The sequence below is a fragment of the Eleutherodactylus coqui genome, chromosome 3, assembly GCF_035609145.1.
Source record: "Eleutherodactylus coqui strain aEleCoq1 chromosome 3, aEleCoq1.hap1, whole genome shotgun sequence".
NCBI lineage: Eukaryota > Metazoa > Chordata > Amphibia > Anura > Eleutherodactylidae > Eleutherodactylus > Eleutherodactylus coqui.
The window spans coordinates 230,939,083-230,967,062 of record NC_089839.1 but is presented as its reverse complement, the minus strand read 5'-3'; the positions used below and the strand labels follow the sequence as shown (position 1 = coordinate 230,967,062).

Genomic DNA, 27,980 nt, shown 5'->3' with positions numbered 1-27,980 from the left:
AACCCTCCCCCCATCCTCAGTACAGACCCCCTCCCCAATGCTCAGTACAGACCCCAAGCCCCCCATCCTCAGTACAGACCCCAACCCCCCCATCCTCAGTACAGCCCCCCTCCCCCATGCTCAGTACAGACCCCAACCCCCCCCATCCTCAGTACAGGCCCCCTCCCCCCCATCCTCAGTACAGACCCCCTCCCCCCATCCTCAGTACAGACCCCAACCCCCCCATCCTCAGTACAGACCCAACCCCCACATCCTCAGTACAGACCTAACCCCCCCATCCTCAGTACAGACCCAACCCCCCAATCCTCTGTACAGACCCCAACTCCCCTATCCTCAGTACAGACCCCAACCCCTCCTCGCATCCTCAGTACAGACCCCAACCCCCACATCCTGAGTACAGACCCCAACCCCTCCCCCCATCCTCAGTACAGACCCCAGAATCCCCCAATGTTCAATACAGAGATAAGACTACCCCCAACCTCAATACAGACCCCAGAGTACTTCGGTGTCCAGTACAGACCCCAGCCTAAAATCCCGGAAAACCCCCATAATCAGAACAGATCCTAGAGAACCACAGTGCTCAGTACAGACCCCACTCCCCCATCCTCAGTACAGACCGCAGCCTACCCCTAAACTCAATGCAGACCCCAGAATCCCCCCAAATGTTCAGTCCAGACCACCCTCACAATGCTCAGTAGAGACCCTAGAATCCCCTAAATGCTCTATACAAACCCCTATCTTCAATAGAGTCCCCAGAATCCCCCCAGCCCTCAGTAGATCCAATGCCCATCTCCCCCACACAGTCAGTATACTGCAGAGTATATGAAGCGCCGCTGCTCTCCCTCCCGCAGCCGCTCTCCGGCAGCTGGGCTCGTGCGAGACAAAAGCCACGTGACAGGAAAGTCACATGACCTCCCGGGAGATAATACATTGTAGCCGCTGCCTTATGTTGGTGAGTTGTCAGCAGAGCCGCACATGGCGGGTAGGAGTGACGGCGGCCGTGCACCTTCATATGTGTCCTGGTGTGTTGTAGCAGGCAGTGCCTGCAGCCTGCTTACCCACTATTTCCTGCTGTTGGGGTCTCGGCACTCAGATCTCTACTATTGCTGTGTCTATAGGGTGTAGTAATAATGCCCCAGATGTTGCAGGCGCAGCGCCCTTTGATTGCAGTGACCGCTGCACCTGGAATTACCTGTGCTGGCCAGTACACAGGGTGGGGGCGCAGTGGCTTTCTCTCTGACCCCGGCTGTGACAGCGGGCGCTGCCTAGAAAACCCCTTTAAGGCCGCTGCCGCACAGGCAGTAAATACGGCGGAGTTCCTGCAGCGGATTTTGCGGTGGAAATTCCGCAACATTTCCAATCCTAGTCCTGGAGAGATTGCGCCCTCTTCCCGCGGCGCGAATGCGTCCCACATTTAATCTGCAGCGTGTTTATTCTGCAGCGGAATTCAACCTTGAACACAAGGGTTAAATCCTGCAGCGGAACCGCAATCATAAACGCGGCCCATACGCACGATTTAGGTGCAGATCTGGCCATTTTGGGTTTGCAGCGTACTCGCTATGGCTTTCTGCGTCGGATAGCCTGCAGCACATACGCCACGTGCGACGGCAGCCCCTGCCTCTCAGGCGCTTTTTACCGCGATTAACCCGGCATTTTTCCATCGATGCTGCGACGTCGACGATAAAATAAGAGTTACAATTTTTTGAAAGTGAGGAGAAGAAACCAAGAATGGGGGAGAAAGAAAGGTGTTAAATCGGATGATGTGATTGGAGTAACGGAACTTTCCCGGCGCCTCGCTCTAGTAGGTGGGATTGGGAAAAGTTGGTTTCACATGACTTTTTTTCTTTTTGGCAAATCAGCGCTGGTTCCGTCCTTGTTGCCATCCTCAGGGACAGAAACCTAGGATGGAACCTGGATCACACCACAGGGGAGATAAGTGAGTTGGGAGACCTCTCGTCTGTCTCTTACACCGTAGTAAAGTGCCATGGTTGGACCAAAGATCTCGTCTCATATTCTCTGCGGTTCAGCACTGGTGCGATCTTCTGCACGGAGTATGAGACCGCTGCTGCATTCACAACAATGTAATGTGCCAGCGGCCTTACTGCGGACGTTGTAAGAACATGGCACGGCTTTTCTTGTGACGCCTTTTATCAATGTGTAGCTGTCTGAGACGTGACGGTGGTGCTGCTGCTGCGGTTGTCCCCTTGGTTGAGTTCTGCTTCCACGAGCATCATAGCTTCCATGGCGGCTTTGCTGCATCTCCTTTCAGGTAATGACTAGAGATGAGCGAGCACCTAAATGCTCGGGTCCTCGTTATTCGAGTCGAGCTTTTCGTAAAATTCGAGAGCTCTACTCGAGTAACGAACCCCACTGACTTCAACCGGTTGCCCATTTTTTTTTTTGTTCTCTCTCACTCTCGCCACAAACTACCGTTGACGTGCGCAGCGTCGCAGCGGGGAGGGGCCAAAACTGAGGCGGGGTCGAACACGGCGTGATGCTCGCTCGAGTAGCGATCACCGTCGAGTATGCTAATGCTGGAACGAGCATCAAGCTCGGCAGAGTACATTTGCTCAACTCTAGTAATGACAAATCCTGACTAAGGCTGGGCTCACACAAACGTATTTGTATTGCGTATTACGCACGCAATCTATGCGGTGAATGGCGGCACTGAAAGCACATGGATTTTCATTGTTCGACTCACACTTGTGTATATTTATTGCACAATTTCGCGTGTAAAAAAGAATGCAGCGTGTTCTATTTTACAGCGTGTTACACGCGTACAGCCCTATAGTTTTCTATGGGTGCGTTGGAACGCAGTGAATGCTCATTTACATTGCGTCTGTATGGTATTTTTTACGCATGTTACAGAGATACATGAGAAGAAAGTTAACAAAAACCCAAGAAGCCGGTGCATGACAGCGTGCGCAATATACACTGTACATGATCAGGTATACGTGCACAAATACTCCACAGTATGCGGGGATACGCAATTCCCTACGCAAGTAGAACACTGCAGTATTTCTTTGCTTCCTTCCTTCCACTAGTTGACTAGAGTCCCTGCAGGTTTTGGGTCCATTTGATGACAAGTTTATTCTTCATACTGTGATATTTTTGCTGTAAAAAAAAACAACTAAAAGCTTGACAGAAACTGCGAATGTGAGCAAAACTTTATTCCTAAATAATTTATGAATTAAAGGGAAATGGTCACCTTTAAATTGTTGTGCAAGATAAGGGGAACTTGTAGAGTAGGAGGAGCTGAGCAAATTGTTATACTGAATCTTGGACCACAAAACTATATAATGAGTAACCATTTAATAAATCCCTGATCATTCTGGTTTTGAACACTGTGGGTGGTCCTCAGTGACCGCCAGCCCTCCCCACTCATCCACTGATAGGACCGCCCATTGGATTCCTAGGATAGGTGGTCCTCAGCCCTCCCCACTCATCCACTGATAGGACTGCCCATTGGACTCCTAGGATGGGTGGTCCTCAGTCACTGCCAGCCCTCCCCACTCATCCACTGATAGGACCGCCCATTGGACTCCTAGGATGGGTGGTCCTCAGTCACTGCCAGCCCTCCGCACTCATCCACTGATAGGACCACCCATTGGACTCCTAGGATGGGTGGTCCTCAGTCACTGCCAGCCCTCCGCACTCATCCACTGATAGGACCACCCATTGGACTCCTAGGATGGGTGGTCCTCAGTCACTGCCAGCCCTCCCCACTCATCCACTGATAGGACCACCCATTGGACTCCTAGGACTAGAACGACAAACTGTTCAGCTCCTCCAGCTTCCTAAAATGTTTCTGGCAAATTGGGTTGCAGAATCAGTGTGCCGGGTTCCCTTTAAAACTTTCTTTTTTACATATACACATTTTTTTCATGACTTTTATTTTTTTTACAGGATAATCTCTGAATTGTAACTACAAGATGATTTGTGTTCTGCCAGGCCTGTACATTGGCAGTGCCAGTGATGCCACAGATGTGCAGTGCTTGCAGGGTGCCGGCATTACTCACATACTAACCATAGACAGCACAGAGCAAAAGGACCTTGCAGACTCCTTTCAGAAGAAGTTTATCCACCTTCTGGATGACCCCAGCGCAGACCTCTTAAGCTGTTTGCCTGATTGCTTACAGTTTTTAAAAGATGCTCTTGAAAAGTCGGGAACCTGCGTGCTGGTGCATTGGTAGGTTGGGCAAAATATGCAAGAAACTGTAGAAATTGATGCTAACAGGTTGAACATAAATGGGGTTTATGGGATACACCACTTGATTCACACAGCCATGAAATAATATACTTTCTATTCTAATTGTGCCCCATTCCGCTCTGAGTATTTGACGTGGAAGTCTCTGCGCCAACCTCCCATGTAGTGGCCGGCGCTTGTAACTGCAGGCACGGCTCTCATTGAAATCAATGGGAGCTGTGCCTACAGTTACAAGCACTGGCCACTACACAGAGAGTGGCAAAGAGGCTTCCGCTCTGACCTCTGTATATTTACTCGCTGACAGCATGCGCCTGCTCATCTAATCGGTCAGGGTCCGGAGCAACAGATCCTAGCTGATCAACTATTGATGACCTTGGTTTTCAACACTAACAGTCCAACTCATGTTTTTCTTTCCACAGCCATGCTGGCGTAAGCCGAAGCGCCGCTGTCATTACAGCTTACATGATGAATACAACCAGATGTACATTTGAAGAGGCTTACCAGAGATTGCAAGACAGAAAATCTGATATTAAGTACGTTCTCTATAGAAGGTGTCATGACATAAATCAAGATAGTGAGCACTGTAAAAAGAAGATTGTGACATAATACTACAAAAGATACTGAAACGGAGCACAAGACAGGTTACCTGAGGCAGTAAAGTATAATTGTGATGCTCCCTCCATCATTCTTCCCAGTTGGCATCAGACCTTAGCATTGGTGCATTGTTATTTTTCCTCTAAACATAGTGTAGTCCCTCTGCGCTAAAAAGTTCCATTGGTGACATATCTGTTCATAGATCATTTCCCCAGAAACCTTGTGGAACATCCAGGAGGTCTCAGGCGAATTCGATACAGGCCACATTATTTTTTTCTAGAACAGTGGCTTTCTTTGCTGTGTTCTTCCATGAACTCGTTAACAAGATTTGTGTTCATTTAGGCAGAGGCCTGTCAATCTATCAAAGTTGGGTTGGTAGAATCCATTGGGGAGCCGCCGCAATGACTCTACTTCCATTACTGGCATTTATAAACTATGGGGAACATTTATGTGTGCCAAAATTCTAGCTTCGGTAAGTCACCATTTTTTTTCATTGTGCAAGCCCTGCGCAAAAAAGTGTGACCAGCGCTCCTTTCAGTCTCCTCTTCACGGGCCCCCTGTTCTATATGTTTCTATAGTTCAGCTTACTCAAGGAAGTCAACCAGACTCGTAATGTGTATATGCTTCTTTCAGAATCAATGAGGAGTTCGTTAACCAGCTGGCATTGTTTGAAGAGATGGGTTGTGATGTGGATATCAGCAGTGCAAGCTATAAACTACATCGCTTACAGAAACTCACACAGAAATACCCCGGTAATCATGAAAAGGGTTTTTGTTTATAAATTTTTTGTTTTTTAGCGTTTGGGAAAAAAGTCCTTGCTGAGCATGGTCTGCTATTGGAAGAAACTTCCTTCATGGCTCTGTATGTGACCCGATGGAGGATCAACTTTGGTTGCTTCTTGCCGCTCTGTTTTTGTTGTTGGTGTATTCTGGTGGGATCTATGATTTGCCCACATTGTAGTTGGGCTCCTTAACTGTTCCTTTGATTTGCACTTGTTGTCTGGCATTCTGCACCAGAGATTAATGACCTACCTGAAATTAGAGAGGAAGGAAGGAGCCGGTAACTGGTGGTGGAACATCAAGAACAAAGAACAAGTGGGCAGAGCAACTACGTGGGAAATTGGGGGTGGGGGAAGGAAAACCAGCTCATAATGCATTTCGAGGCACTGGGCATCTTTATCAAACAGCTGGACTATGATTTAACATTGCTATGAGGACATGCAAGGGATAAAAATATAGATGAAACGGTGACAGAGATGTTAGTTCTCGCCTACTTCTCACAGAAGACAAAACCAATCCAGACACGTGCCATTGCACCCGTTGGAACAAAGACATGAATTTCTTTCTCCTCCTCAACTACAATTTTGGAAGACTCATTATTTACAATGTAGAATACTGTCTGTGAAGATACAGGGAGGTTCCTGTCCTTCGAACAATTTAGTTTCCAGCATATCTCTATAAGGCCTCCTTCACACAGGTGACATGGCATCCCCGCGAGAAAATTGCAGCTCTATCGCATCGCTGGTCTGTGCGATATCGCTGCGTCTTCTCGTGGCAATACCACAATTTTGTAACGCTACAAAGTAGTAGATTTTCGGGGTGGGGGTGGGAGGGCCTTTAAATATAAGCCCTAACTCGAAAATAAGCTGTAGATGAAGAAAAAAATAAGTATACATCACCCCTCCCACACTGTCTGGGGCGCCGCTGCATCTTCTTAGTCCCCGGCACTGTTTCTTTTCATCATCTTCTGGACGGGGTTTGAAAAATCCCCGCCTCCTAGAAGTGCTGGCTGTGATTGGTTGATGCTTAGCCTATCACAGCCAGCACTCGATGAGTGGCTGTGATTGGGACCCGGGGAGAAGCTGCTGCAGCATCGGAGACTGCTTATAGGCCTCGTTCACACGGGCGACAAAGCCGTGCGATTTTCTTTTTTTTGGTAGCGTTGCTACAATAGCATGTATGAGAAGCCCATGCTTTCCTATGAGTTACTTCACACATGCGATGTTATGTAGCATGTGACAATCAGAAACAAAAACCTTGTGGGTCTGGTGATATGACCGCAACTCATGAGGTTTTGTAGCCCATGTTTCCCTATGGAGCCTTCCTCCCTGTTGCATCGCATGATTTTCGTGTGGTGCGATGCAACTTTGACAGTAGGAAATCCTACTGTCAAAGCTAAAATTTAAGCCCTGGCTGCAGAAAAAAAAACCAAAACACATGCATCACCTATCCCGCACTGTCAGCCGGGCCGCATCTTCTCCCCGGGTCCCCGGCACTGATCATCTTCTCTTCTGGAATTCAAAAATCCCCGCCTTCTGGAAGCACTGGCTGTGATTGGCTGACGCTTAGCCAATCACAGCCAGCGCTCGATGAATGGTAGTGATTGAACCCAGGGAGAAGATGTGGCCGGGCTGACAGTGGGGGATAGGTGATGTATGTGTGTTTTCTTTGTTTGTTTTTCTTCTTCAGCTATGGCTTATTTTCGGGAAAGGGCTGTTTCAAGCCTCCCCCGAAAATCCTCGCATGTAGTGCTACAAAGTCGCGTGACTTTGTAGCACCACATGCCACTTTGTAGCGCTACAAAGTCGTGGTATCACCCCAATAAGTCGCGCCAAAATCGCACGGACCAGTGATGCAATATCGCTGCGGCGATGCCATGTCGCCCATGTGAACGAGGCCATAAGGTAATGTATGTGTTTTTGGTGTTCTTTGTTTGTTTGTTTTTCTGCAGTTAGGGCTTAGATTAGGCTTTGACAGTAGGATTTCCTACTGTCCAAGTTTCATTGCTTGAAAATCGCGTTTTCATGCGATGCAACAGAAAGGAAGGCTCCATAGGGAAACATGGACTACAAAACCTCACGAGTCCTGGGCGTATCGCCGGACCCGTGAGGTTTTTGTGTCGGGTTGTTGAATGCTACAAAACATCTCATGTGTGAAATAACCCATAGGAAAGCATGGGCTTCACATACATGCGATTTGTAGCATTGTAGCAACGCAACAAAATCGCGTGACTTTGTCGCCCGTGTGAAGGAGGCCTTAGGCCCTTCTTTACACGGCTACAAAATCTCGCTACAAAATCATCGCTATGCTTTGTAGCCTGAAAGAACCCGTTGAAAACCATGGGCTTCACATACATGCATTTTGTAGCGATGAGTTTGTAGCCCACGTGAAAGAGGCCTTAACCAACCACTTTCTTTTTTTTTTTTAAGACCTTCCCTCAGTACTCTACTCTATTCCCACATATGGCATTCATAAAAAGTCCATTGCCAGCCAGATCACTCAATTATTCAGTCCATTAGGACAGAAATGAATGTTAAGCCCAAAAGAAAAACCGGAAGAGGCACAAGCAAAAAAAGGAAGAAAAAGATGCTTCTGTAGCAGTGGTCTCTTCTGGAGAAGACGTGAAGAGCGCCTGTAGTAGGCCCAAGAGGATATAGCCGCCTGCAACAAAGGCAATCCTATGCAGACGGCCGCGGTTTAGCCCGCACAAAAATGTCACTCACCCGCCGCCGGCTCCGGTCTGCGCATGCAGCCGGCACATGAAAGAGTCGGGGCCGCAGGGCGCGGGTGAGTACGCGCTGCTCTCTGCAGGCGCTCGGGTCGGGTCCCGCGGTGAGAATTCTCTCTGCCGGATCCGACCCGGCTGTCTGCAGGCAGCCTAAGTTCTGTGTGACATAGGTGTTTGAAGGAAGAGTTTCCATTTTAATAAGTCATCACCAACATGCCTGTGCCCTCTAATTATCCTGTCTCTGGTATTTAGTGCAAATTAAGTTTACCATGTTCGTGCCCTCCCATGTGATCATGTGTATTTATAAAATACGTCTTCAGATTTGTTTCATTATGCCTGAGGAAGGACCGTGAAGAGGTCCAAAAGCTCGCTATAACATCATGTATTTTTGTCAGCCATTAAAGTTATATCTAGAAGATTACTTGGTTTCTCTTGCCGGGAACAATTGTTTTCATTTTACCGCACAAAGTAACATGTCAGATTTGAAAAATTGGGACAAAACTGTATGCAGTGAAAAGGGGTTAAATCCCCCCTCATTTGTATTCATTTTTATTTTGCAACTTTATTAACAGTAATTGTCTAACTTGCTTTTAGAATTGCAGAAAGTGCCACGTGAAGTATTTGCCTCAGATCCTGCCTCTTTGGGTCAAAGTAAAGACGTCTTATTCAGATGCAGAAAATGCAGGTTACTGTTTGGTTTTTTTTTAGTTCTTTCTAATTTGTTTTTTATCTTGTACCCTATACAACTAGAAACTGTGAGCTACATGGGATATAAGATATACAGACCTACAGAGAGGAGAGTAAACACTGAGGTCATAGAGGAGTGCGGGTATATTGCTTGACGTGCCATGTGTTGCCCAAATGCCCATATCTTAATTAAACGGACACTGCATATGCATTGCAACCCAACGGCTCCTATTGATTTCAATGACCGTTGCGGGAATGCGCAGATGAAGAATTTTTTAAATTGCTACTCTACTCAAGGGGTTAATGTTCGTTCATCTATATTATTTAATAGTTTCTATTTAAATTGAACTTGAAGTTTTGTAACAGAGGTAAGGCGTGTTAACTATATATGTGTCTGTGTCCCATTTCTTCTGTTCAGGCGCTCCTTGTTCAGGGCAGGAAGTATCTTGAATCATTCATTAGGCGATGGACCTGGCGCATTTGCTCATAAAAGACTGGCACCGCTACAGGTATCAGATGGTACAAAGTGCACTTCTTTTTTTGTGGAGCCAGTGCAATGGATGGAGGATGCGCTTTTGGGAGTACTGGACGGACAGGTAAAGCTAGAGTTTAATAGCCTAATAGCAGATCTGTAGGCCCTTTCATGCTACCTTATCTATAAGCAGCATGGTATAGTTTGAATGGATTGCTGGGCGGAGCACAGCAGCTCCTAAACTAGGCTTGCTCATTAGCATAAGCGTTGAAGACCATTTCCACTTGTTTTTTTGCTATATTTCTGTAAATATATTTGTAGTACATTCTGTTGACCAGCTTTGTCATTCGGGGATCTTGAGTGTAATTCACTATAATATATGCTCAACTCATGGACCATGCCCTAGCTATCCCTGAGCATGTCCCCCGCTTCTGATTTAAGCTGTAGAATATGCAAATTACCCTCCTGCGCTTTAACCATGTTAGCTGGCAGAGCTCCTGCAGTCTCACCCTCCTCAATGAACCTTTTGTTATCCGCCATAGTTAACAGTTGGTCTTTTATATAGTTTTCGGGCCTCTTCCTGGTTGGAAAGACCAACTTCTGTGGGATTGTCTATATTGAACCTTTCAATCTCCCATTGTGTAATCTCCTAGTCAACGCTCTGTTCTTAGACTTGCACTTGCTTATGTCTCTGATAAATAGACCTCTAATATATATATATAACTCTATAATATCTCAGATGCATGCCAGTGAGGTCAAATAGTCATTAAAGGCAAAGCAGTCTACAATTTCATCTTGTATAGTATGGCTCACTGTTTGTAGGCAAAGTGGGTTCAGGTGCTCTAAGTTTCACGATTTTATGAAAAATGTCTCCTACGGTAGATGTATTTGTATCTGTATGGGAAAATGATCCAAAGTACTCCTCGCTAGATAATCCTACGTGTGTAATGTAGGAAACGCAGTCTGAGCTGATTGCCAGGTCTATACGAGAGTGTATGGTGCAATGAGGAGTAGCATGAGTATAGTCTCGCTCTCAGGTTCTTAGTTCGCCAACCTCTTTGAGCCCCATTTCCAATAGTACCTGAGTTAGGGACTTGTAAGTTGTCATTTCAGCGATATTCTCTGTATGGAATTTATCTTAATTGGACTGTAAGGACTGTAAGTCTGAAGCTTTCCATAGCGTTGCAATAGAAAGCGGAGCCACAGTTTCTACGAGCGGGGAATCATAGCGATTCTCTGCAGGCGGGATTCAAATCGCAGCATGCTGCAATTCTCCGCGGTGAGCCTATCTATCAGATAGGCTCAGTGCGGAGAACCGTCAGCTGTCGGCAGCTCCCGCGGCAGATCTCTGCCCGTGGAAAGGCAGCCTAAATAAGAGTTCATCTCCCACTATGAGACGGGTGTTACCGGTAAGTTTGATATAGAGGAGAATACTCTTCATTATCTCCCCAGAGTACAGGGGGGTATATATATCTCTACTAATATAAAGCATACATTGTATATAGAGCATGGTAAGGTTTGTCCACCAGGACATTGATTTATCTCACATATGTGGACTGGCAGCAGTGTGCGGTCCACTCCTTTTTGTACTAAAAATGTCATATTCTTCAACAAACGAGTTTCTGATAGACCTACTATAGCTGGATGATGGCTATAAAGCCATGAACAAATAGTGCACCCCTCAGACGCATCACCCGAACCCTGAATATTCCATTTACAATCTGTCACATTATAGTGCTATCTGCTATCATAAAAGGGCCTTAAGTGTAAATGCATTGGTATTTTGCCACAGTATATATGGTCCATAAAGATCTGTTCACCGTAGAGAAAAAAAGAAAGGGACACACGGCAACACATATAAAACATTCCCCTTCTAAACGGAGGTTGAGAGCAACTCGAAATCTTAAGTTGGCACAAAGTGCCGATACCTAAGATACCACTAGGTGGTTAAATACTTTGTACTGTAATAAGCGGAGTATAGCTGTATAGCTTCTTTCCCATTCTGCTTCCTGCTATCTAGTCATTATGATAATCAGCAGCACTTTTGGATGTAGAGAATCAGTGCAGCAGAACAGAACTTCCTGCCTTCCACTAGGAGATTAGAAAACAAAAGAAGGAAGAAAAAGTTTCTTGACTCTTGCAGCTGTGACCGGAGATTCTTCTCACTTATGTCTGGCCGGAAAAGTGTTTGGTTTTTTTTTTTTAGGGAAATCACAAATGCATAAGTACCATCAGCTGAAACCCTCCATCTGGGTGGATAGAAATTTGCGTATGAAATGTTCAGAAAAGGCTAGACATCCAGGTACTGCGCTCTGCTGTTCCTCAGCCAAAATAGTCTGATAAATATACATTTTGGCTCCTTCAGTGACAAGCCTTGAATGATCTCTTGCTTTGTGCATGTAGTGTCCCTATCTTTAAAGCAGGGAAGCTTGATTAGGATCAGACGAGGTGGTGCCCCTGGACTGTCTGGTCGGGACCCTATAAGCCCCTTTAACAGCAAATAAGTGAGACAGAGTCTCTGTTCCAACACACAATACAGCCATTTCCCTAAAAATTCTCCAGATTTACGGTCTTCTGCTTGTTATGGAACTGGTACTAACTGACATTGCTGCAATTTAGCCTGTTTTTTCCAAATTGCCCTTTTTTTGCATTAGGTTATCCACGGTGCAGAGAGTCTTTGACAGCAGTCTCCATAGGTGGCCTGTGGCTTCAATTTCTTTAATTCATTCTTTTGTATTATGGACACCATGTTAAATCAGACTATCCTCCTCTCTAAGGTTTGGCATTAATATAGACAGTGTGGTGCTGCAGAAGGACATGGTAGCATACTCCTCTTGAATGGTTGGCTTTGTAACAACTTTAATAGTCAAATTTCCCCCTGTAGCCTGTTGTGTCTCCCCACATATCTCTGCAGGTGTCATAATGTCTGGAGTGGAAGAGGCAGGAGTGACCTCCATAGCATGTGTGATCACTATCTTGGGCATGTTGACCCAGTACCATTGTTATCCATTGGGTTTAAGCCAAGGCCTCCGAGAATGTTCTCCCTCATCAGTAGTGTGCACGTTGATGGCATGGGCAAACTACTCCAGCCGATCGGCCACCTCTGTCTCTGGCTGGTGTTTTTGGTAGCGGCGTCATATTCGCTGACTGTTTCCACTCTCTCCTTCCCTTTCCCCACAGCTCTTGGTCATGCTGCGCATTCCAACTTAGCAGCTGTCTTGGGGCAGATATACACAGGTACAGGATCTGAGACAAGATACTGTGAAGGGGCTATACTAAGACTCTTCCTCTCACATTGCTGTGCAGGCCATACCCCCTAATACATACTATTACATGAAGATCAGGTTGATGGCTAGAATAATAGACACAATTATGGCTCATGCACATGGTAGAGCTATATGCAAACAACCTGTATGGCCGGCTCTGTATACGTCCCCTGGAAGCAATCCTGAGACTATCTACCAGACTTTGTACAAAATTTGCGACTTATTCCACTTTTGGGATGAGAAATTCTGCCCGCATTGCTACACCAATGATTAGATTTACATTGTATAGCTCTGAATGCAGTGAAAAAGACAAGGCCAAAATTAACTGTATCCTTAATGGGTTAATCAATGCTAGCTGTACATAATGACATTGCATGTCTTCCTCTTCATTATAGTATAGTGTTTTGTTCTATGTTTATTTGCATTTGATACATAAATTGCTCTTGTAATATTTACAGCTTCTCTGTCCTAAGTGTAACGCCAAGTTGGGGTCCTTCAACTGGTATGGAGAACGGTGTTCATGCGGTCGATGGGTCACTCCAGCATTTCAAGTGCATAAGAATAGGGTGGATGAGGTGAAGCCCTTGTCAGTCCATGGAAGATGAGGAGAATCCTACAGACTGACACTTACGTATATGACAGAATAAGCCAAATTACTTGTCATTAAGTTAAGACTAACATTTGTTACCAGATACTGCTCCTATTTCCAGCTGATAAATATTACATTATATATGTAAGGCTAATAAATAATAAGGATTTTGTTTTACTGCTGCGTTATGGGAGCAGGGAAGCAGAGTATCCTGGATGAACACATCCGTCTCATGATGGAACCGAAATGTGCGAACGGACTCCATTGACTATAATGGGCTCCATTCAGTTCCTACGTCTGTCCGGAATTTTTCCCGGACGAAAAGGTCCTGCATGCATGACTTTTTCCATCTGGCATCTCACGCCAGATCTGTGTCGGAGGCTCTGAACGGCGTTTCCGACAAAGATGTGAATAGAGCCTAACAAGCCTATTTGGAAATAAACAAGTGTATATATTAGGGAAGCGGTCCCCAACCAGTGGCTCACGACCCCTTGCTGTGTGGCTCATCATGGGAATCCTGAGCTATGACTATATGTACTAGCAACTGATAGTGAAGACCTTTCCTAAGCACCAAACCGTGCCATTACTAGTGAAATATTTATTGGCAAATGTTTGGAATTCTACAACTTTTTATTTCCTTACATTTAAGCTAGGGCTACACAGCAGCTCTGGATGCAACACCTAGATCACACTAGGACCCTGCTGCGTTGCATTCTAGTAGAAGTGTATGAGGTAGCATTGCAAGTTGGCCTGACCTGACAGTTGCAAGAAGTCCATCAGAGTTGGTCTTGGCAACTTGCGAGTCACAATACAACTGCATTCACTTACTTTACGATGCAACATAGCCGGGCCGTACTGTGATTTTTTTTTTGGGGGGGGGGGGCTGTGTAACGTGTATCATAGCTAAAGTCGCCATGTGCTCATAGCTTACAAAAAATGTTTTTCCTTTTTTGAATTGAATGTGGCACCCGACCATTATTCAAAGCTGAATGTAGCTCACAAGGTACAAAAGGTTGGGGACCTCTGTACTAGGGAATATATTCTGGTAATGTAAATCTGCACCATACTTTCTTTTTTTCTCTTCCTGTGTAAATGCATGTAAAAGAACCTCCTAGTTTTTTTTTTTTTTGGTTTTTTTTTAAACCTGTTAAGATTTATTTTGCACAAGAGTAATAAAAATTTCCATATACAGGCATCATCTTGTCGAGTGCTGGGACTTTATTACTATTTGGACTCGCCTTAATCAGCATTAGCCTCTGTACTGACCTGTTTGCTCTGTATTCCCCATCAGTCAGAGAATATATATTCTCTCTAAGGGCCTCTTCACACTGGTGAGATCTTTACATTACGAGACGGGTTTCACATGGATGGCGAGGGCGGTCACGGTCCGATATTGCCCTCACCAGTGTGAAGGAGCCCTAATTGTCACACAGAAAAGGAGTGAAAAGTTGAGAACTGGCTCATATTATCATTACTCTGCACCATTAACTCTATAGATGCCTTATTCATTGCTGACTATGGCGCCTAAGGCCTCTCACGCGAGCATATTGGTATTACAAGTTGTGTGTGCAATATGCAATGCCAACAGCCCTTTTCTTTTTATTGGGCTACTCACACTTTTTTTTTTTTTTTATTGCACCCCCAATACTCGCCTCGCAGCTGGCATCTGTGTCCCCTGCGATAATCTCCCCAGTGCTAGTGGCAGGCTGCTGTGTAATCCTCCCTACTGTCAGAGGATTTTCTCTCCCTGGTAAACTGGGCTTTGAATTCCCCCACCGTCAGCCGGTAAGCGCTGTGATTGGATCGAGCGCCAGTCAATCAGCCATTCACTGAATCGCTGTGAATGATCGAGCGCTAGCTGTGATTGGCTGGCGCTCGATCCAATCACAGCGCTTACTTGCTGACGGCAGGGAAATTCAAAGCCCCAGTTACCAGAGAGAGAATCCTCTGACAGTGGGGAGGATTAAACAGCCTGCGGCTAGCCGGGGAGGTTATCATGAGGGACACAGACGCTGGCTGCGGGGTGAGTATACCCCCCCCCCTCCCTGAAAATAAGACACTGTGCATCTTTTGAGGCAAAAATTATTATAAGACAGTCTTTTTTGGGGGGAAACGCAGTAGTACTCTGCATTCATGTGGTCGAAATAGAAATTATATATTCATGTGAGAACTTTTACTAACCTTTCTCATGGATTTGTCTAGCAGTGGATGGGAGACCACCCATGAAGAGCACCATACCCCTATCCCAAGTATCCAGTGCAGCCCGGCCCAAAACGGTATAATAAAGGACACCATTTTTCAGTGTGACGTATAAAGGACTGCACATTCATGGGAGATTAATTCTCTTGTTTAGTGTTATTACTTTATTATTGTGCTCCGCACAGCTTACATATCCCCCATATTATAAACTAAAATACCAGTAAAACTCTAAACAAAACTACTTATTATACCGCTAGATGTAGTTTCCAAAATGGGTCTCTCTTCTTTTTTTATTTCAGCTTTTGCACCTGTCTGCCACAGGGATGGCTTGATAGGCATTCTGCCAAGACAACCCTGCGGCCTCTCATAAGGCCCCTAACTGTCATGACACCCACACAGCTCCCTGCGATCTTATAGTGGGGGGCCGTACGGGACTCCCGAACTTTGTTCAGGGGATTTAAATGCTGCTATCAGAATTGACAGCGGCATTTAAAAGGTTAACAGCCCCGATTAGCTGCGCAGCTCATAGCAGCTGTTGCCACTGTGTGTCGGGTGTAATAAACCCACGATCTCCCTTCATTCACGTCCTGCATCTGCAGGACGTAAATAACATGATAGGCCGGTCACTAAGGGGTTAACCCTTTCCAATCCACTGTCTAACATCTTCCTACATTATGATTGAAGCTTGTACAGCTCCAATGTCAGAAGACGTCCGACAGGGTATGCTGACCGTCTATTCCCAGCCACTCTGCTGTCGGAGACTCTCTGGTGCACACACTAGCTTTAGCCAGCAGATGGCATCGCTGTATAACAGAAAAAAGAGAAGGCCTTTTAGGAAACCCTGAATCCAAAATTAGATTGAAAAGGGTTAAAGAAGTATTCCGAAACTTTAAAAAAGTTTCCTATTGATGACTGCCGGAGACTTGCCTCTTGAATCCTCACCGATCAGCTGATTCCTGGGACCACTGTCCCTATGGGCAGCGCAGGAAGCAGAATGCGCTGACCATAGCGGGTTGGAACTGCAGGTGCAGCTACTATTGAACTCAACGGGAGATGCGCTGCAGTACCAACCCGGGCCACTGCGCTGTGGTCAGCGTATTCTGCTTCCTGTGCTGGGTGCAGTGACAGTGGCCCCGGGAATCAGCTGATCCTGGGGATTTGAGTTCCTGATGATCATCTATGGATTGGGGGTCGTCAATAGAAAAAACAAAAACTCCTGCAATACCCCTTTATTCTCATGTATAACATAGTACACATAGCAAGACCCATGTCCATCCAGTTCAGCCTATTACCCCCCAATGTTGATCCAGAGGAAGGCAAAAAAAATCCCCAAAGAGGTAGAAGCCCGTCTTCATTTTAGGGGAAAAAAAGTTCCTTCCCGACTCCAATCAGAACAATCCTGGGACCACCGACCGTCCTGAAGTAATTAGTGACTAATTACTTCTGAGCAGATGTACGTCTCTATCACACAGGTGTGGCAATTTTTGGCCACCCGTCTCACGGTCAAAAATCGCATGGATGAGAGGCTGCCGTGACCAAATGACCCCCACCCCCAGATAGGTCTTGTCCTATCTGTTGCAGGAATACATCGGCTGTTCCCATAAACTCCTATGAGAGCCATCAGGAAAGGGAGGTGGGAGGGAGTTTAGCAGCGGTTCATGTTGCTAAAGTCCCTCCCCCTGCCAGCAGCTCCCATAGGCTGGGGAGGGAGTTTAGCATAACTAGCTCTGCTAAACTCCCTTCCCCTCTCCGCTGGCAAAGGGAGGGATGGGAGCTTAGCAGAGCTAGTTGTGCTAAACTCCCTCCCCAGCCTATGGGAGCTGCTGGCCCGGGCAGGGACTTTAGCAACATGAACCGCTGCTAAACTCCCTCCCTTTCCTGATGGCTCTCATAGGAGTTTATGGGAACAGCCGATGTATTCCTGTAACAGATAGGACAAGACCTATCTTTTCCGACGTCGCCTAAAAACGGCCAGCCTCAATGTGCTCCGCATACGCTATCTTTTGCGGCCCGAATCCAACGCTTCAAATGGTCGCGTTTTTCGACCAGCGATTTATCATGGCAAAATAGCCGCGATAAAACGCTAGTGTGAAAGAGGCCGTAGAGCGCATTCACATCTGGGCTGGGGATTCTGCCGAATACCAGCGGCCAAACGGTTATGTCTCTGGACGGAACCAAACAGCGCCGGGAGGCTGTCTTTGTGGCATTCTGGTGTGACTTTCAAAGGCTGATCTAAAAAGTCTGCCATTGACTTGCAGGAATGCTGCCTTCCAGTAGGTGGCGCTGCAGAGGCATTGTTCCATCTTCTTAGTTCCAGATAGGCACAGCGCTCTCCCAGTGACATGCCTGCCAAGAGGACGAGGCTGACAGGTAACAGTATCAGCTGTGCCGCAGCAGGATGACGTGTACAGTAGAGAGATGACACCCAGCCAATCATAGAAGAGCGGCTTCAGCGGGCCCCGCCCACATAGTGGCCTCTCCTGGGAGCGCGTGTTGCAACCCTGTGAAATCGATTCTATGAGCATGCGCAGAGGCTCGCGTGGTTTTTGACCTAGCTCGGCACCCGTAGCTCGTCACTGTGTGTTGCTTGGAGAAGGCAGACGTGTATTAGTAGTAGTGAGTGCGGAAACCAGAAGACATGACTACGGAGGTTCAGGCCAGGATGTGCCCGGCGGTGCAGGGCCCGGGGCCGGGCGGCGGCTCGCCTCTGGACGGACTGCTGGACTGGGGTGAGTTCCTCTAGTAGTCCCGGCTGCTCGCATCCCTCGCTGTTGTCTGTCCTTGTGCTTTAGTGAGAACTTATTACCGTAATGCATTATGTAGAGGCATGAAGAAGCTGGTAGGGGGTGGGTTACACACCGGGCACCCAGGGGGCGATTAACCCTTTATGGACCAAGTGCCATAAACTTCCTGGGCTTTAATCTTGGCCAATAGCAGAAGTACAGCAGGGATTAAAGGTCCGGCAATCAGATCAGGTCTTTTGCTATCAGATACAGCCGAGGACCTGGAGGAGGAGGGAGAAGTGGGTTTTTAACCCCTTCTGCCTTCTTTCCTGGGTACATAGTGCCCATTGTGGGCTATTTACTAAACAGAGAAAGTGGCGGTGTTTCCTACACGACGCGTCCAGTTAAAGTGGAAAGTGTGACACTGAGGCCCCATGTCCACGGGCGGATCGGATTGTTTGTGTTTTTAATTTCTGCTTCCTGCGGAATCCGCAATTCGATTGCGGACAGGCCGCAGATCAGATGGCTTGCATTGACTTCAAAGGAAGCCGTCAGCGCAGAACACGCAGTAAATAGCACATGCTGCAATTTGTTTTCCAGACCAAAATGTCCGCAAAATAAATCCGCATGCTTTAACCGCCGGTTCCCTGCTACTGCAGAGCTGGAGGATTAGCTCTGCCAGTGACTAATGTCACTGCAGGGGTTGTTTCCCCTGTAACTGGGGCTCCTATGGATGCACCAGCTATAGTGGGAAAGTGTCAAATAAAAAGAAAACTGAATGCCCCCCAGAGGTCTTATATGACGTTATGGGGACATAGATAGTAAAAAACATAATTACATACACAAGTAAAACAAAACAGAATAAAAACAATATATACATAAAAAAAGGAAATAACCTAAAGCCGACGCCAACAAAAACCGTAGTCCTATGCGCCCTGTAATCCAAAACCATACATATTATATATCAAAACATCCAAAGCAAATAGAGGAACCCGTTTCTGTACTTTATTTTAGCATAAATATACTAAATAAAAAAAAAACTATAAATGTTAGAAAAATCATTTTTTTTTTTAGCATTTTACCCCCAATAAAACAAAAAAAAAAAACGGGAAAAAGTCAATGAAAAAGATATTTTAAAAAATCACCCTATATGTCACGGAAAAAAAATGCTGCAAAAATAAGTTTGGTAGCTAAAGGAAACAAAATAGGGCAGTAAAATCACCAAATAGGAAAAATCCTAAAAAGTGTCTGGTCCTTAAAGGGGTTGTCCCGCGCCGAAACGGGTTTTTTTTTTTTTCAACCCCCCCTGTTCGGCGCGAGACAACCCCGATGCAGGGACTTAAAAAAAAAACCGCTCAGCGCTTACCTGAATCCCCGCGCTCTGGTGACTTCTATACTTACCGGTGAAGATGGCCGCCGGGATCTTCTTCCTCCGTGGACCGCAGCTCTTCTGTGCGGTCCATTGCCGATTCCAGCCTCCTGATTGGCTGGAATCGGCACGTGACAGGGCGGAGCTACACGGAGCCCCATTGAGAAGATAAGAAGACCCGGACTGCGCAAGCGCGGCTAATTTGGCCATTCGACCATTTTAGACGGCGAAAATTAGACGGCACCATGGAGACTAGGACACTAGCAACGGAGCAGGTAAGTGAATAACTTCTGTATGGCTCATAATTAATGCACGATGTATATTACAAAGTGCATTAATATGGCCATACAGAAGTGTATAGACCCACTTGCTGCCGCGGGACAACCCCTTTAAGGTACAAAACAGCCTGGTCCTTAAGGGGTTAAAAAAGAGCTGTTGCCGTACGCGCCCTGGAATCCAAAACTCTCCACATTATATCAAAACATCCAAAACAAATTGTGGAACCCATTCCTGCACAAATATACTAATTAAAAATAAAGTAGAACATATTTATCTGTGTTTATACCTTGAACTAAAAAACTGAAAAAAACATAAGTGAAAAAAGCTATTAAAAAAATCGCCGTATATATATGTCACGGAAGAAAAACGCAGCAAGAGTAATTTTGGTAGCTAAAGAAAAAAAAGTAGGGCAGTTAAAGTGCCACATGGGTAACAGACCTAAAACGTGTGTGGTCTTTAGCACTGAAACCCCTTGGTCCTTAAGGGGTTATAGGATATGAGTCTGAGCCTCGATCTGTCGGCATACAGAGGCGGGGCCTTGCATGTGTAGTTGGGATCAACCTGGCGCAAAGTGCTTCTGGGCATGAGAGCTGGCATCGAAGTGGGCAGATGGACACTTTTTAGTAAGTGGGGCTTTCAAAGCGTTGAGTGTGCTTGGCCCACTGATCTGCCGCTGTCAGCGGGTGGCGGGTGATGCCATGCATCTAATACAGAGTCTGGTATGGCCCAAAGTGGTTTGGGACATAAAGATCGGCATAATGTGAACAAAAGGCCGTCTTGGACTGATTTGTGTTAAGAGGAGTTAAATAGGTGTGGGCCACTGATGGGACCCTGTCAGACCAGAGTGACGTCCCGCATCAGATGTAGTGGGGGTCAGCCTGCCCACCGCGGTTCCGGTCATAAAAACTCCACTTGTGTATTTAAATTGGTCAAAAGTGTTTTTTGCCCACTTTGATGCTAATTTCCATACCCAGAAGCACTTTGGGCCCCAGCTGGGCTCTATTGTAGTTGCTGCGGGGCATCACCCTCTGTTGGCAATGTCCCACTTACTTGTTCATATCAGTAAATAGCCTTGCCCACTTTAATGCCAGAACAAACTTGGGCCGTGTTGAGCTAAACCATATGTGACGCAGGGCATCATTCTCTGTTAGAGCCGTCGCCCAGACTCGTTTAACCCTTTGAAAGCCCCAATTACTTATTCAAATCTGTAAAAAGTGGAGGTCTACCCTCTTTTATACCCTGTTTCATGCCCGGAGCCACATTGTGCCAGGGTGAGTAGATTGTATGTGATGCAGTGCATCGTCCTCTGGATTTCTGATAGTGTTAGATCAGCTGGCCAAACCTCAGACTCATTTAACTCTTTAAATCACACTCATGGGTGTCCACTAGAGATGAGCGAACGTACTCGTAACGAGTACTTACGCACCCGAGTACCGCCATTTTCGAGTACTTGAGTACTCGGGCGTTAAGATTCGGGGGGCGCCGTGGCGGCACGGGGGGTAGCAGTGGGGAGTGTGGGGGAGAGGGAGAGAGAGAGAGAGAGAGGGCTCCCCGCTGCTCCCCCCCGCACCGCCGCGCCTCTCCCCGGCCCCCAGGCGCCCCCCGAATCTTTACGCCCGAGTACTGAAGTACTCGAAAATGGCGGTACTCGGGTGCGTAAGTACTCGTTACGAGTACGTTCGCTCATCTCTAGTGTCCACCTTAACCCTTTCCAATTTCCCTGCCACCCACAGACTCCACAGCTCTTATTTATTTTGGGTGGGAAAGCGCATTGCGGATTATTTGGAATTACTCAATAAAACACATAAAAATGACCCGTCATGATTTTATTAGCAATTTTTTTGAAAATTAATCCCTTAGTGACGGAGCTTTTTTGCTTTTTTCCATTTTTGTTTTTTCCTACTCCCTTTTAAAAAATCGTAGCTCCTTTATTTATCCATCGACGTCGCTGTATGAGGGCTTGTTTTTTGCGGGATGAGTTGTATCTTTCAATGGCACTATTTATTGTACCATATAATTTACTGAAAGACTTAAAAAATTCTTAGCGGAGAGAAATAGGGAAAAAAAACAACATTCCACCATCTTTCGGTGCGTCCTGTTTCTACAGCGCACAAATTGCAACAAAAACGACCTGATATTTTTATTCTATGGGTCAGTATGATTACTACGATACCAAACTTATATAGTATTGTTTTTGCTGTAGTACTTGTTTTTTTTTTTTTTTTTTAAGATATTTAATTTTTTTCAATTTTCTGCGGTCATTTTGTGCTCGCAATAACTTTTTTATTTTTCCGTCGACGTAGTTAAGCAAGGGCTCATTTTTTTGCGGGATGTCCTGTAGTTTCCGATAGTATCAATTTGGAATACATACGACTTTTTGATCGCTTTTTATTGTGTTTTTTTCTGGGAGACAGGGTAACTAAAAAAGTGTATTTCTGGCGTTCTTTATTTTTTTTTTTTCAGACGACGTTCACCGTGCAGAAAAAATAATGCACTACTTTGATAGATCGGACTTTTACGGACGCGGTGATATCAAATACAGATTTTTATTTTATGATTTTGATTTTTTTTAATAATTGATATGGCAAAAGGGGGTGATTTAAACTTTTATAACTTTTTTTTTTTTTTAACAATTAAAAAAAACTATTGATTTTTTTTTTTTTTTTTTTACCTTGAAGTCCCCCTGGGGGACTTTAACATGCGATGCTTTGATCGCTCCTGCAGTATGACGTAATGCTATAGCATTACGTCATACTGCTTTTTGACAGGCAGTCTATCAAGCCACCCTGTGTGGATGGCTTGATAGGCAGTCTGTTAAGGCAGCCTTGGGGCCATTCATTAGGCCCCCGGCTGCCATGACACCTGCACGGCTCCCCCGATCTCACCGCGGGGGGGGCCGTGCGTGGCCCCCGAACAGCGTTCGGGGGATTTAAATGCCTCTGTCAGAATTGACAGCGGCATTTAAAGGGTTAATAGCAGCGAGCGCGGCTATTGCCCGCGGGTGTCAACTGTAATAAACAGCTGATGCCCACGCTGTATGGAGGGAGATAGCGCCGCTACCTCCCTCCATACACGTCCTGCGACAGCAGGACGTAGTTTTACGATAGCGCCGTCACTAAGGGGTTAAATGTGAGTTAATATGTATATTACACTGTGTATTACATATGTATACTATATACTGTGGTTCCCCCCCAAATAAGACCCTCTTTTATATTAATGTTTGCCTCAAAAGAGGCACTAGGTCTCATTTTGGGGTAGGTCTTATTTTACTTATCAGGCTCGGTCCAGGTCCCTCCTGCTGCTCTCCAGAGCCCCGGCACAGTTCCTGCAGTCCTCCGCTGCTCATACAACATAAATTCCTGGTTACGGGATTCATAACTTCCGCCTCCACAAAGCCATAGCTGTCATTGGTTCTTCTTGCCCTGCTCAGCTAATCAATGCAGCACTCGATGAACCAATCGCAGCCATCACTTCGTAGAAGCAGGATTTATGAATGAAGGGTTCCTATGTGGGTGACAGAGGGCTGTGGTAACCGTTCCGGGGTTCTGGAGAGCAGCGGGAGGGACCTGGACTGAGCCTGCTAGGTAATGTATTTCTATTTTTTTCATGTAATACAGCTAGGGTTTATTTTCAGGTAGGACTTATAATTCAAGTCTCCTCAAAAATCAGGCTAGGGCTTGTTTTAGGGGTAGGCCCTAGTTTTGGGCAAACACAGTATGTATACTAGATGATATACCCGGCTTCGCCTGAGTTAATTTGTACAGGTGTTTACCTGTTAAATATAGTAGCAGCGGAGTTGATGAGTTTTTCAGCCCTCCTCCCAACACTATGGGGAATTTCTGTATGAAGATTGACCTCCGGTCTTATTTAATCTGCAGTAACTCGGTACATGTTTTGGATTTTCCCCCATTGATTTCAATGGCGGAACAAAATTCACAACGAAATGCAATTGCTGAGGGTTTTGCTTGAATTACCCATGGATCCGTAGTAAAAAACCACAAGTTCAAGGTTTGGAAGCATTTTTTTTTGCATAAGCCGCATGATTTGGTGTAGATTTGCTACTTCTGATTTCGCTGCGGTCACTGCAGAATACTTACACAAATTCATTAATATGGACTGAAGGTTTACTATTATTGGGCGACCGTGTATTCTGTCAGCACAACTGTACACCAAAGCATCGGGCACGGGTCATGAATCTCTTAAGGTTAAACAGGTTCTACTCGTTCATAAAGAAGGATCAGAATGATGCGTCATGTGACTTTTTTTTTGTTCTTATGATTAGCCTAATTGGCTAATATTGGTCTGTGTGCATACCAAAGTGAATTACGCAATCTGGCCACATGAACAGAGGGACCCGTTATTCATCGCCAGAAGGAGCAAGAGGTGAAGAGGAAGGAGGGCACAGTTATATAATAAGCAATGTAGGGTGGCGGAGCAGCACGTCAACAAGCTACATCAGACCCTTTACATAACAAAGATTTCCAAATTGCTTGAATAGATTAGTAGAAGTTAGAGACCGCCGAACCAGCGTGTCTATCGCTATACATCGATGTATCCATTGGCAGTCTATTAGGCTTTCCTCTAGATTTGACTGCAAGAATAAAGCCACTTCCAGGGCTTCAATATGCATTCAGAGCGGTGATCCTGTGGGATTGTGATGGCATGCCTGGAAGATGCTGAACCAGGTTGGCAGAACCTCTTTAGGCGGATTAATTAATGCATCCTGCTTCCAGGGACTAGCTGATCAGCAGTGGTGGTGCTTGGCTAAAATTGCCCAGATGGTGTCTGATGGAGAAGACCCACCGGTAGTCTCTAGAATGCTCTAGATGATTCATGAAATAATGTGCTTTATCCAAAGTAAAGCTTTATATCTCTTACAAGAAGTTTGCCATAAATGTACTGAGCGAACTGTTTGAGGAATCTCCCTCTGTGTAAAGACCCTAAATCATTAATTAAGACTTGGGTCCAGAATTCCCTTAAGCAAAAGTATATCCCTAAAGAAGGGCCGAGTACATCGGATGGAGGACGGGAATGCCTTCATCTTTCTAGTTCAGAAGGAAAATGCTTCCTTTCAGAACAAGGAGAAGTTTATTCTGAAGATGATGGTCCTTCTTCTGATGAAGGTGAGGGGCGCCCCTGCTTCCTAGCAGAAGAAACGGGTAAACTACCCAAGGTGATTAGAGCAACTGTGCAGATCGAGGAACCTAAGGAGCCCCGATCTGTCCAGGATATCACAGTTGAAGGATTTGAAAGACGTGACTGTAGATCCTTCTTTGTTCATCAGAATATATTGTCTCTGATCATGAAGGAATGGGGAAAGAAGGGGAAAAATCATTTTCTAAGAGTTGTCACAAGGAATTACCATTTTTGAAGATGAGATTTCGTCAAACTGGGATAAAGCCCTTAAGATAGATGTGGCAAGGTTTCTTTCAGATCAGCCCTTCCCGTTGATGACATGGGGTTAGTGAAAGATCCCTTGGATAGAAAGTCGGAAAGCTTCCTATAGAGAGCATGGGAATCTGCAGCTGTGTCCTTGTAAACCTAATATTGCAGCCACGTATAGAGCCAGATCGTAGATCATCTGGTTAAAGCAGCTAGGATCCCAGATAAAGGCTCTAGAGGACAGATGCATTCTTGTTACCAACCTTGCAGAGAGTGGTGGATGCATCCGACTGTTAGGATCACTTCTTTAACAAATTTGGCCTGTAGGGCTCAACAGTTGAAGAATTGGTCTGGGGACTTGCAATCTAAAAATATATTAAGTGCCATCCCCAGTGAAGGAGAATTCTTATTTGGTCCAGTTTTAGATAATATCCTAGAAAAGTCTCCAACAAGTCTTTCCCGGGTTCTTTTTTTTCCATCATTTTAAAAGCCCCTTTGAACATTCAAGAGATCTAGGTGAGAAAAAACCTACCAGGGGGAAGGAGAGGAGTAAATGGAGTGCCAGAGGCGAAGGAAGAGGCTTGTTGGGCGCATCCTCCTTTGAGCTAGGCAGGAAGCAGGGCCAACAATGGCGCCAGGCTGCACGTAGCGGGAAGATTAGGCGGGTTACTGTCTGCCTGGGAAGTAATCTCTGCGACTGCTTGGGTCAGAGATACTAGAGGCCTGGGTTTACAGCTAGAGTTTCACTCGACTCCTCCAGAAAGGTTTGTAATTACAAAACGGTTGAAGGATCCAGGAAGTTTAGCTCAGGAAGAAGTCTTAGATTTCGTACACAATGTTACTCTTCCTGTAAGCTCAGAGGAGCAGGGAAGGTGTTTTTACCCTCCCCACTTTTTAGTCAAGGAATCGGATGGTTCTTATCGGACTGTAAACAACGTGAAGAAGTTAAATAAATTCAAGATGGAATCCTTGAGGTGGAGAATAATACTTCTCTCCCCTCATCATTACATGGCAGTAATCTGTATTAAAAGATGCGTATTACAATCACGATTCCCAAAAAGTTGGTGCCCTGTGTAAAATGTAAATAAATGTGAAGAGAAAAAGGATGCAATGATCTAGAAATCTCATATAACTATTTTCGCATTAGAACACATCAGAAGGTAAAAGCAGAGGCGTAACTTGAAGCTTCTGGGCCCCAATGCAAAATCTGTAGCAAGGCCCCCAACTATAATGCTTTATTCATAGTACTGGGCTGCCTATATGTAGAAGAAAGGCCTTATGGGCCCCCTAAGGGGCTTGGGGCCAGGTGCAACCGCATCCCCTATAGTTACGCCCCTGGGTAAAAGGGAAATGTTTTTCCATATCATTAAAAAAAATAATTAAAAATTTTCGAAATTGGTGGCAGCAACATGTCTCAAAGTTGGGAGAGACCAATGTGTACCATTGTGTAGCATCCCCTCTTCTGGGAAGTGAGGAGCCCAATTGCTGGAGTTTTGGGAGAGGGAGGTCGTCCCAGTCTTGTCTGATGTTGGACTTCAGATGCCCTACAGTTTGGATCGTCTTTGCCGAACTTTCTTGTTTAAATTCTTTATTTGTGAAATTTGGGGAGGGTACAGGAAGGAACCGGGTGTAGGTAGGTGTCTGCCGGATTTTGCATGTCATAATACTCCAAATGTTTCCTATTGGTTAAGGTCTGGGCTGCAGGCGGGTCCGCTCTACGTTTTCATCACTGGAGCTGTACAATGACTTGTATTTTGCAGCTTAAGTTGTAGAAGCAAATTTCGCGGGTGGGTTGGGGGGGCGGGGGGGGGGGCATATAATGTATTGCATAACTTTAATTTGTTTTTTGCGCAAGTGTGTGGTGACAGCGTATTACGTACAGGGCTTTGTGCAGATAGTACGCTGTACCAATCTGCTATGTTACCGCTAATACATATTGCGTAAAAGTGCGTGGGGATTGTTGGAATGCAGCAAGTATGCAATGTCATTGTGTTCTTGCTGCGTGTGTCTCACAGGCCGCACGTAGCGAATTGTCCTCATTATCGTAAAGATGCTAGAAGACTATTCCTTTTTATAAATTATTATTATTATTAATGGCTCATACCCACCAGTGACCGCATGAGTCAACATGTTTCGATAAATTTAGGCGGGCTCCACACGGGGAGGTATTGCCATGCGGGCTCTCTGCATGGAAAATCTGCCGCCAATTTTTATCCCGAGGTAAACCAGCAAATTGAACAAGATTTGCAAAAATCTTGTTCACACGGTGTGGAGAAGCCGTTGTGGCTAAGCCATGATGAAACTGAAATGCCGCGCAGAATTCACAGCCGCGCCATGTCCATTGTATCACCGTCTCCGCTGGGGAGAGGCAGCCGCAGCGGAATGCAGGCAGTGAGGCCGTTTCAAAACCCATGCCGAACGGCGCAAGTTTTGAAGTTGCATTTCTGCCACGGAAATCTCACAGTATTTCTGCGCAGTTCTGCGGGATTTATGCCCCGTCTGCACCCAGCCTAAAGAACAATTGTATATAATTTTATTTTTCTGTTTTTGATTGCTCATCCCGTATTTATTTGTTCTCTTAACAGATTCTTCCTTGTTTGATGAACTCAGTAACTTAGTAGATATTGAAGATATTGATGTTTTTGGAGCTGAAAAATGTAATGCTTATGTAAGTAATTTCGTTCTTTTCATGTTGCCTTAATTGAC

The 27,980-nt window shown here is 45.6% G+C and overlaps 2 protein-coding genes across 3 annotated transcripts in view; both read left to right on the top strand.

Annotated features, from left to right (window-relative positions):
- The first annotated feature begins 906 nt into the window (after positions 1–906).
- DUSP12 (dual specificity phosphatase 12) lies at positions 907–14,517 on the top strand. 2 transcript variants are annotated; one of them, XM_066597072.1, is made up of 7 exons: positions 907–952; positions 3,907–4,189; positions 4,627–4,740; positions 5,435–5,553; positions 8,903–8,993; positions 9,414–9,591; positions 13,192–14,517. In XM_066597072.1, the coding sequence occupies exons 2-7, from the start codon at positions 3,933–3,935 to the stop codon at positions 13,336–13,338; spliced, it is 906 nt and encodes a 301-aa protein (XP_066453169.1). In that variant the 5' UTR covers positions 907–952; positions 3,907–3,932; the 3' UTR covers positions 13,339–14,517. The 2 variants fall into 2 exon arrangements, with proteins under 2 accessions (XP_066453169.1, XP_066453168.1); XM_066597071.1 differs by lacking the exon at positions 907–952 and adding an exon at positions 957–1,022.
- A 3,569-nt stretch (positions 14,518–18,086) lies between these two features.
- The window catches only part of ATF6 (activating transcription factor 6), an 82,384-nt gene continuing 72,490 nt past the window's right edge, over positions 18,087–27,980 (top strand). The window contains exons 1-2 of the mRNA XM_066597070.1: positions 18,087–18,250; positions 27,860–27,942. Of these exons, the coding sequence (XP_066453167.1) occupies positions 18,160–18,250; positions 27,860–27,942 (174 nt within the window). The 5' untranslated portion in view covers positions 18,087–18,159. The remainder of the gene's footprint in view (positions 18,251–27,859; positions 27,943–27,980) is intronic.